Source organism: Onychostoma macrolepis, chromosome 13 (genome assembly GCF_012432095.1).
Source record: "Onychostoma macrolepis isolate SWU-2019 chromosome 13, ASM1243209v1, whole genome shotgun sequence".
Taxonomy (NCBI): domain Eukaryota; kingdom Metazoa; phylum Chordata; class Actinopteri; order Cypriniformes; family Cyprinidae; genus Onychostoma; species Onychostoma macrolepis.
Window position 1 is genome coordinate 6,611,813 of NC_081167.1, and position 11,438 is coordinate 6,623,250.

Sequence of the window (11,438 nt, forward strand, 5' to 3'; positions counted from 1 at the left end):
ATAATATATTGAATGACTCCACATGAATGTCACTTGTTTTTTCTCTCAGCAACAGTCTGAGGATGTGAAGGTGGATAGTATAACCAATTGTACCCAGAGCGTGTCTGGTTGCATGGCCCTATCTGTGTGACGGCCTCAGTGAGAGCGGGGAAACGTGAGCCCTGAATGAAACAAACACAATTAATTCCTAATGCAGCCCAGTGTATGGACTCACCTTAACTTACCCTGAACCAGAACACCATCTAAGAACAAAAGCATCGAAAAAAATGGAGCATCTAAAAATTAAAATGCAAAAGGTGAGTTACATGTTCCAAGTAAACATGTAAAGTTAAAAAAAAAAAGGACTAAAAAACTAAATCAAAAACCCATATTGCATATGAAGAGTTCATTTGCAAAAACAGATAATATCAATGAAACTGCAGTTGTTGTTTTTTTGACTAGGTTAAAAACAAACAAACAAACAAAAAAACAGCTAACTAACACAATAAAAACATGATAACATAAAAAACATGATTTTTTAAAATAAACTCTTAATTTTAAATGGTTTACCGTTGTGCAAAATTTGTATTGTTCCCATCTGTGACTCTTCTGGGCCTTTAAAAAACACGTTTTTCATTCTGCACACCAATGCTGTCTTGGTGTCATTAAAATATTTTGCTGCAGCACTATTCCTTCATGTTTCAAGATTGACCTGAATCTTTCTAATAATACAACAAAAGAAATGAGAACAGAGACTGAGTCAGTCTACATGCATAAAGTGTGTCTATCTATCTATCATGCACCTAAATTTTCTTAATATTATTTTTGGCCACAGGCTCCAGTCTCATGTATTGTGGGGTTATGTTGTAGGTAATTTTGGACAGGCTCTACAGAGCACTTAAAGTAGTTTAGTAGTTTAACCTACTTTGCAAACTTTTAGATGCAAATTTGAAACACTTTTATTTTGGGAAGCACAATAATAGGCCTTTGCCATTTCACTTCAAAGGTTTCTCTTCTGGGACTGTTTGAAAGCACTCTTTTATTCTTTGAAAGCATTGTCTTTTTTTTTCTTCTAAAACAAAACAAAAATTGCTTTTAAAACAAAGCAAATGTGGCTGTGATGCCTAGAATACCTGATGATGGTCTCTTGCTATTTCTCAGTTTGATGCTGGGTTTCATATGGGGCTGAGGACGTGGGCAGGCTCACGTGAAGGCCTTGAGTTCCCTGTCAGGATCACATTCATCCAAACCTGCGTTTAATCCGGTGTGCTTTTTCTAGACTGGATGCACTAAAATGGCCTGCATGGAGAAGAAAAGCAAGAAAATTCTCCACATTGACAGTCTATTACATCCTAGTATTTTTTTTTTTTATATATATATCATTATAACTAGAACATTAAAATGAACTCTACACACTACAAAAAAATCTAAAACTGAATATACAGTATGACAGCATAAATGTAGTTTCCTACTCTGCCTGTTGCAATATATCTCACACCTGAAATCACTGATTGAGCGACTCTCCTGCACCTCTTCAATCTAGATCATTTCTAATTAATTCATGTTGTAACATCTGCTCTAATGTTGTCTGTTTAGTTGGATCCGGGCCAGACACTGGCTAATCAGATCACTGCATTCTGCACATATTTTTAGGAAAGAGCTGGTTAGTCATGACCATGTGACATTAATGTTGGCATAAATGCCCTCCTTTGCCCTCAAAATGGCATAGATTTAACAAGGTGCTGGAAACGTTACTCACAGATTTTGATCTGTTGACATGATAGCAGATTTATCAGCTGCACATCCATGATGTGAATCTTCCACCACATCCCAAAGGTGCTCTGTTGGATTGAGATCTAGTGACTGTGGAGGCCATTTATATAGTCAACTTATTGTCATTGTCATGTTCAAGAAACCAGTTTGAGTGAGACATTATCCTGCTGGAAGTAGCCATTAAGATGGGTACACCGTGGCCATAAGAGAATAGACATGGTTAGCAACTGTACTCAGGTAGGCTGTGGAGTTTGCTAAATTGGTACTAAAGAGCCCCAAGTGTGCCAAGAAAGTATCCCCCAGACCATCCGCAGCCTGAACCATTGATACAAGGCAGGGTGGACCATCAGACCATCTGCCTCAAGCTTCAAGGTGTTGTGCGTTCAGAGATGCTATTCTGCATACCCCAAGTTGTCACAAGCATTTTTTATGGTTGTTAGGAGATATTTTATTTTTGAGTTATTGTTCGAGTTGCCTTTCTATCAGCCATTCAACCAGTCTGGCCATTCTCCTCTGACCTCTGGTATCAACAAGGAATTTTCAGCTATAGAACTATAGATATTTGCATTAACGTGCAGTTGAACTAATAAACATAATTGGCTGGAGAGTGTATATGAACCATGAATATTCATACAGTTCACTGACTCCTGTGAAACTATTTCCAGTACGTTCATCCCAGAACAGCTTTCATTAAGCTACATCAAATCATTTGGAGTATTGAGCATGTTTAGGTTTAGCAAAATGTTACTGTTCAAAACATGAGCTATTATTCTGTGCGGTATTAATACAAAATACTGTAGGCATTGTTTAATTGCAGCCTAAATTCCAAGTATTAAACATATTCCAGCATGACGCCTCTGATCACAAATAAGGACAACAGTATTTCTTTATTTTCTCTTTACAAGAATCCTTTAAATAAGAAGCTCACATGTAAAAGACAACATAATGAGAGAGCAGGAAACCCTCACCCCCAACCATAGCTTTAAATAGCAGGAATCAGACTGCACCACAATGGCTGGTTAAATATGGATTAGGAAAAAAAGACTGCATGCACCATAACAATCTTTCTCATCTTCAAATAAAATATCATTGTATTTCTATGCACTTCGCCTTCCGATCAAGATTTCTCTATCGAATCTTGATAAAGACTTCCTTTACAACTGTGAAAATATCTAAAAAACAAATTATGCAACAAGATCTAAAAACAGAAGTGTTGTGTAATGTCACTCAGTAACTGAGACAGTTTGTGAGGACAATCGGTCCAATCAGTGCACTCTCACGGAGTGCAAACATCCGGCTGCATTTAATGTCAGCAGGGTTTTTGAAGAATAATTATTAGTATCAGCATCCTTAAGGAATCCATACATATTCTGAATAAACCATTCTAATATTAGCAGGTCATATAGACTGTAACACTTAGCAAAAAATTATTAAGACAAGTGTAGAGTGAATGGGATAGTGTGCGTCTCATAATAATGAGCCAAAATGAAGTGAAGCCATCTAGACCTAAGAACATCCTTTTAGGTCTGTATGACAGCGTCAGGAACAACATACGATACGAACTGAGCTCAGGCCCAAGGTGCTCAACAGAGACTGCCCCATGATTTTGTTTTGCCCTGACCTTACATATGTACACCAGCCTCACTGGACTGTGTGACCAATCCCAGAAGAAAAATATATAATCACTGTGACTGTACAAATGCAGCTATTGACTTGATGGTTGCATTTACAGCAGCATTTGCAACAATGGGAACATCTCTGGCCACTCTCTGGATGGGTGGGATGTTGGGTCCTTCCAAGGTATCCAGAATACCTGCAAACAGAAAAACACAACTATGACAAAGCCTGTAACACAGTAAGTACAGTAGCCTGACAGCAAAGGCTTTTGATAGTCCCTCATTGACTTTTAGACATTTCACAATTTATGAGGGGAACTTGGTACTAACACTAAAAGGTCATACCAGTTGGACTTGCAATGTGTGACAGAAATGTTGCAATCGCAGTGGTTATATTTGTGCTAATATCAGTGGACAGGATTGCTTTACATTACATAATATTTGTTGCCTTCTCATTTAAATAGAGTAACGCAGATATAAGACTTTGGTCATACTGCTCAGACAAATTAAAGTTTTCAAACTGGCCTCATTCTGATGGGCTAAAAATAAAAAGGACCAAAAACACATATTGTAGGTGCTCAACTGTCTCTAAAATTAGATTTAAGAGGGAATTTCAATTACTGAAGGTCACAATAATGCCTTGAAGACATTCTCGTGCACCATCTCTTTCATTACATTGTTGCACTAAACTGAGGATGGCACACTTATGTTAACTTGTTAATTGTATCAATTTGTTTTAAGAATTTATAGACCTTCAATGAGCAATTCAGTGCTCCAGTGAAGTATTTTAACAATCCTGCTCCTTTAGGATTTCCTTAAGATACAGTCATGGCCAAAAATATTGGCACCCTTGGTAAATATGATCAAAGGAGGCTGTGAAAATTAATCTGCATTGTTAATCCTTTTGATCTTTTATTTAAGAAAATTCACAAAAATCTTATCTTTAAAAGAATTTAAAATGGGGGGAAATATCATTATGAAATAAAAATTTTTCTCTAATACACATTGGCCACAATTAACGGCACCCTTTTATTCAATACTTTTTGAAACCTCCATTTGCCAGTTTAACAGCTCTAAATGTTCTCCTATAATGCCTGACGAGATCAGAGACCATTCCTTCATCCAGAATCACTCCAGACCCTTTAGATTCCCAGCTCCATGTTGGTGCTTCTTCTCTTCAGTTCACACATTTACTACAGAGTTCAGGTCAGAGGACTGGAATGGCCAGCAGAAGCTTGGTTTTGTGCTCAGTGACCCATTTTTGTGTTGTTTTTGAGGTTTGTCTTTGGATTATTGTACGGTTGGAAGATCCAAACATGGCCCATTAAAAGATTTCTAACAGAGTCAGTCACTTATTGATTTTTTATCTGTTGGTATTTGATAGAATCCATGATGCCGTGTGTCTAAACAAGATGTCCAGGACCTCCAGCAGAAATACAGGCCCACAACATCAAAAATACAGCAGTATATTTCATTGTACACATGGGGTACTTTTTATCCCTGTGTTCACCAAACCCATCTTGAGTGTTTGCTGCTAAAAAGCTCATCTGACCATAGAAGCCAGTGCCATTTTTAGTTCCAGTCGTGTCTGATAACTGAATATGCTGGAGTTTGTTTTTGGATGAGCGAGGAGAATTTTTCTTGAAACCCTCCCAAACAACAACATGTGGTGATGTAGCTGCTGTTTGACAATTTTTTTTTAAGGTTTTCTGACCCCAAGACTCAACTATTTTCTGCAATTCTCCAGCTGATCCTTGGAGAGTCTTTAGCCACTCAAACTCTCCTCCTCACCGTGCATTAGGACGATATAGACACACGTCCTCTTCCAGGCAGTTTCGTAACATTTTATGTTGATTGGAAATTCTTAATTATTGCCCTGATGGTGGAAATGGGAATTTTCACTGCTCTAGCTCTTTTCTTAAAGCCACTTCACTAATTTGTGAAGCTCAATTATCTTTTGCTGCATATCAGAAATAGATTCTTTGGTTTTTCTCATTGTGATGAATGATTAAGGGAATTTGGGCTTTGTTTTCCCTCCTATTTATATTTCTGTGAAACAGGAAGCCATGGCTGGATAATTTAAATGTTCATAATCACCCTGGAGTGCTCAAAATTGTGAATATGAAGAATTTCTAGGGGTGCCAATAATTGTGTCCAACGTGTATTTGAGAAAAACATTTATTTCCTGATGATATTTCCCCCCATTTTAAATTCTTATTATCCAATGAAAAGTTAAGATTTTTGTGAATTTTTTTAATAAAAGATCAAAAGGATTAACAATGCAGATTAATTTTCACAGCGTTCTTTGATCATATTTACCAAGGGTGCCGATATTTTTGGCCATGACTGTAGTATTTTGGATCGAACTGCACTTGCCACAAGAATGATATATTACATATTTACTATACACTCATGACCAAAAATATCGGCACCCTTGCAATTCTGTCAGAAAATGCAACCCTTCTCTCAGAAAATTGTTGCAGTTGCAAATGTTTTGGGACTCATATGTTTATTTTTTTTGTTTGCATTGGAACAACACAAAAAAAAAAAAAACAGAAGAAAAGTCAAATCTGATACAATTCCACACAGAACCCAAAAAATGCAATGGACAAAATTATTGGCACCCTTAACTTAATATTTGGTAGCACCCCCTTTGGAAAAAATAACTGAAATCAATCTCAATCTCTTCTTTTGCAAACTGCTCCAGGTCATTCAGATTTGAAGGATGCCTTCTCCCAACTGCTGTTTTGAGATCTATCCACAGGTGTTCTATGGGATTCAGATCTGGACTCATTGCTGGTTATTTCAGAACTCTCCAGCGCTTTGTTTGTAACCATTTCTCAGTGCTTTTTGAAGTGTGTTTCGGGTCATTGTCCTGCTGGAAAACCCATGACCTCTGGTGGAGACGCAGCTTTCTGACACTGGCCACTACGTTGCGCCCCCAAAATTATTTGGTAATCATCAGATTTCATGATACCGTTCACACAGTCGAGGCATCCAGTGCCAGAAGCAGCAAAGCAACCCCAAAACATCTTTGAACCTCCACCCTGTTTGACTCTAGGGACTGTGTTCTTTTCTTTGAAGGCCTCATTTCGTTTTCTGTAAACAGTGTCATGATGTCCTTTTCCAAAAAGCTCTACTTTTTTCTCATCTGTCCACAGTACGTTCTCCCAGAAGGATTGTGGTTTTGTCACATAAGTTTTGGCAAACTCCAGTCCTGCTTTTTCATGCCTTTGTGTCAGCAGTGGTGTCCTCCTGGGTCTCCTACCATAGCGTCCCTTTTCATTCAGATGGCGACGGATAGTGCGAGCTGACACTGTTGTACCCTGTGTCTGCAGATCAGCTTGAATTTATTTGGAAGTTAATCGGGGTTCTTTATCCACCATTCGAACAATCCTTCGCTGTAATTTTTCATTAATTTTGCTCTTCCGTCCACGTCCAGGGAGGTTAGCTACAGTGCCATGGGCTGTAAACCTCTTAATGATATTGCGCACAGTGGACACAGGAACATTAAGATCTCTGGAGATGGACTTGTAGCTTTGAGATTGTCCACGTTTTTCCACAATTTTTTCTCTCAAATCCACAGACAACTCTTTACACTTCTTTCTTTTCTCCATACTCAGTGTGACACACAACACAAAGGTTGAGTCAACTTTTCTCCATTTTAACTGGCTGCAAGTGTGATTACTATATTGTCCACACCTGTTACTTGCCACAGGTGTCTAAATATGAATTACAGGAGCAACACATGCTTGAAAAGCAATTATTTCTTACAATTTTGACCAGTCCATTTTTGAGTTCTGTGTGAAATTTTAGCAAGTTTGACTTTTCTTCTCTGATTTTTTGTGTTGTTGCAGTCCAAACAAAAACAATAAGCACATGCATACCAAAACATTTGCAATTGGAAAAATGTTCTGAGAGAAGTGTTGCATTTTCTGACAGAATTGCCAAGGGTGCCGATATTTTTGGCCATGACTGTATATTAGACTGTGCTGCAGATATAAAGTAGTAATACTGCAATTATTAATGCAATTTTTATTTGGACATTAACATTTCCTAAGGAGCTTACATCATTAAACTAATTTACAATTCTTCTTTGTCTGGTGACTCATGATAAGACTATTAATACTTTCTTTTGCATTTTCACTCAAAAATACTCATACATGTATGTATTAAAATGTTTTGCATAATATGCAAATATTGCTGTTTATTTCTATGTATTGTTATTTTAGTGCATATGCACATAATATATGTTTCCTTGTGTTAATTTTGTTTTTGTGATTATATTTACTCAATTAGTGTTTTTGTTCTTCATGGAATTAAAATGTCAAATTTATTTTGTGAAATAAAATACATTTAATTATTATTTTTTCTCTCCTTGTACTCAGGCTCATGTCTTACCTTCAACCATCTTATGGTAAGCAAAGTGCAGGTAGAGCAGAAAGAGCATGTGAAGAGCAGCAAGGGTTCCACACAAGATGAGGCGAGGAGTCTGACCAACAGTACGGGAAATCAGCACAGCCACCTGTGAGAAACACAACAAAGCAATGAAGGCAAAGCTGGATATAGTGACTACACATGCATGCATAATCTTAGCCCTCGTTCATTTACCATGCGTAGAGTAGAGAGTCCTCCGATCACCAGCCAGAGAATGTAGAAGAGCGAGTGGAAGTGGACATTGTAAGTGATGAAAAGGACCATACAGTGGCCAAAGAGACCATAACCCTGAAAACAAAGATAATATGAGAAACTCCTAAACACAGTGTAAACTATACAGCCCTAGCATGAAGTGAGCATGTCATATACTTTCTTCATGGGTAATGCGAGGTACTTACTAGCAAAGACAACATCTGCAGCATGGTAATCTGAGCGTTGCACAGGTAAGCAAGGAAATAGATGAAGGAGGACACTCCCAGCCAGTATCCAAAACAGGTTCCAATGGCAGTTCCCATCAGCGTACCCTCTCTCTGTTTCAACAAACAATACGATTCCACCATTAAAAAAATAATAATAACAATAATAATGACATTTCTCACTGACATAGACAAACGTGTGATAAAATTGCTTACAATGACAGTTCCTGATGTCTTCATGCCATGGAGCAGAATAGCCACCATCGTGAACACCAGCATCATTGGTCCATACAGCTCTCCAGCAACTTTCTGGGTTTAAAAGATGAAAAAAGAACTAATGAAGAAAACATCTGCTGTTATAAGTCTGTGCTGTCCAGCGGGTTGAGTAACACAGTTTTGTCCCATTTTTGGCTTTTCAAAAAGCTCAAAATTAAAATGTGCTGTGAGACAATGAGGTAAGACATGCAGATAAGCAAAATACAAGTAAATAGATTAAAATCGAATAACCCTATAAAGCTTGCAATAGAAAATAATAAATATATTTGTTTACACACTAAATCTCCTAATAATTAGTAAGATGATAAAACTATTTAAATGCTTAGTTTTATGATCAAAGCTCTCTAGTTTTAATTGTGGGGATCAAAACATATAATGCAATGCGATACAAAGATGATTCAGTGATTAAAGAGATGAACAAATAAACGTTCTTCAAAAGCCTGATGATCATATTTGATACAATTCAACGTGCTTATTTTTTTCTAAAAAAAGATGTATGGACAATCAAGTAAAACTAAGTTGCTATAAGTTAAAAGTTGAAATAATCCTAATAATGTAACAGTCATTTCTACGTTTACTTTACAAATCAGTAAACATTTTACAGCAATAAGACGTGTACCACAAAATTTTTTAATTATACATGCTAAAAGTATAAACTCTCAGTCAGATTGATACCGGAAAAGATACTCAAGGATGCCAGACACCTGCTCTTACCAATACGATTAAACTTGCTTTCTGTTGCTTATTGCTTACAACTAAAATTATGAAGTGTCTTACCTGTGGAAAGTTGATCATTCGGACTGGGATCAAGGATTCGACCAACCTGTGGATCAAGCAGTTGGTTAACTGAGTCAGAATCAGTGATGATGCTGCAGCAGACACTGAGAAAGCGCTGTTAGAAACGCATGCATCTTACCTGTTTCTGACTTGATTAGGCTCCACATCAAAGTACGGCCGGAGAATGTCAATATTGGCATAGAGATTAAATGCTTTTGAGGCCTGCCGCTTTCCTGCCTGCCATACCTGTGTAGATACAAGATATATTAGTACTCTTATCTACAGAAAGCTAAACATAACTATTCAAGGGAAGGTTACACACTTTCCAAAATTTAGAATCTATCATCACACCTCATTTCATGTTCATGTGAATCATACGTCAAACAAGTTCACAGCCAACCCTCTAGCTCACCTCGTCGGCAACCTGTCTGCCCAACTGTCCCTTCAAGCCCTTCATCCCGAGGAACTCTCCATATTCTCCGTTGTCCTCCTCCGTAGCTGCTGCCTCGGCCGTCACCTCCTCCTCCTCCTTCATACGCTGATGCATCTCCCCCATATCCTCAAAGCTGGAACCAGAGGTGTCATCCATATTCTCCATGTCTATCACTGCCGAACCGCTGCCCTGGGGTCACATGAAAGAATTTTTTTTTTAAACATGACGCCAATTGCACATTTGTTATATGTTACAGAATGTAATTATGCAGCATATCGTGAATGCTAAACTAAATAATGTTGTTAACCACAACAGTTATATCACAGTTTTGAGTCGTTAGCTTATTATATTTCACGAAACCTAGAGTACTATGCATAAGCATAAACATACTCTAGTGAAAATAAATATACTTAAATGTATTTAAAATACATTTATTTCATGCCGAGACTACAAATACATTTTTATATTTATGTACTTAATAAAATGTCCTGCAATTGTACTTTTAGTATACTAACCTGACATACTTAAAGTCTGCTAAATTGGAACGACTAATTTTGTACTTAATGCACTTTAATTGCGCAGAAGCAGTGCTGAAGTACAGTTAAAGATATACTTAGTATATATCAGTGTGCTAAAGTGGCTTGTTAGGATCGGGCAATATTTGGCAGAGATACAACTATTTGAAAATCTGGAATCTGAAGGTGCAAAAAGATCTAAATATTGAGAAAATCGCCTTTAAAGTTGTCCAAATGAATTCTTAGCAATGCATATTACTAATCAAAAACGACGTTTTGATATATTTAGAGTAGTAAATTTAGAAAATATCTTCATGGAATATGATCTTTACTTAATATACTAATGATTTTTGGCATAAAATAAAAATCTATAATTTTGACCCATACAGTGTATTTTTGGCTATTGCTACAAATATACCCCAGCGTTTTGTGGTCCAGGGTCACAAATATGTTAATAGATTTGAACTATACTTAGTATTTAAATGTACTACTTTTTTTTACTATGGTATACACCACGGTATATATCAAGATACGAGATACATAGTATAACCACAACGCCAATCTCAAGCATTCGAGGTCAGGCTAAGAAAAGCACACTAAGCTTTATTAACCGTGAAAAATGTGTGTATTCCAGAAGTTATGTTACAGTAGTAACGATAAACTGAGGTGAAATTACCTGGATTATATTGTCATCAAAACTACCCCATGGTTCCGTGTTCGTGTTTGTGCTTCCTTGTGATGCCGACATTGTTTTGCACTAACAGGTACAAGAATACAGTCAGAAAGCTTAGCGGCTACAATTTCAAGATTCTACTGTCTATAGTTTGATTCTGGTGCTCATTGTAGTTTAGCATTAAAATGGTTTACGCGGATTGTTTTGCCAGCTGTGAAGCGCTGGGGTACAATTTTGACGTAACGACGAGGAAATGTCTGACGCTACTTCCGCTAAACGCAAATAAAAGCGCAGATCAAAACTTGCGCATTTGATCAGTCTTGGAAGTATACTAGTTTTATATTCTTCCAATATTTTCATATTAACTCGTATTTAACCACATAGATATTAATTACCTACAAAACCATAACTGTCGTTTTAAAGTGACAACGTCGAGCACGTATATTATTATGTCATGTCAAAATAAAAGTCGTGTGACGTGTGGTACTGGTATGTGTGGTATTTTGTGATACTATTTTTTTTCTCATTTTATTTGATATTGTG

The 11,438-nt window shown here is 37.1% G+C and overlaps 1 protein-coding gene across 1 annotated transcript; it reads right to left on the minus strand.

The window, feature by feature from the left end:
- Positions 1-2,620: 2,620 nt before the first annotated feature.
- Positions 2,621-11,180, minus strand: yipf3 (Yip1 domain family, member 3). Its single transcript, XM_058796494.1, has 9 exons — positions 10,899-11,180; positions 9,687-9,896; positions 9,414-9,520; positions 9,275-9,320; positions 8,438-8,530; positions 8,204-8,335; positions 7,980-8,093; positions 7,770-7,893; positions 2,621-3,565 (listed from the first exon to the last, which is right to left on the minus strand). Exons 1-9 carry the CDS (start codon positions 10,968-10,970, stop codon positions 3,435-3,437), a joined length of 1,029 nt encoding a protein of 342 aa, XP_058652477.1. The 5' UTR covers positions 10,971-11,180; the 3' UTR covers positions 2,621-3,434.
- Positions 11,181-11,438: the final 258 nt, after the last annotated feature.

Bases quoted from the DNA above. Each gene is read 5' to 3' on its own strand.
- yipf3 (XM_058796494.1), bottom strand. From the start codon at position 10,970: ATGTCGGCATCACAAGGAAGCACAAACACGAACACGGAACCATGGGGT. The intron at 9,521-9,686 runs GTGAGCTAGAGG...GTATCTACACAG, and splicing joins GCAGACAGGTTGCCGACGAG to GTATGGCAGGCAGGAAAGCG. The intron at 8,336-8,437 runs GTAAGCAATTTT...TTGTTGAAACAG, and splicing joins AGACATCAGGAACTGTCATT to AGAGAGGGTACGCTGATGGG.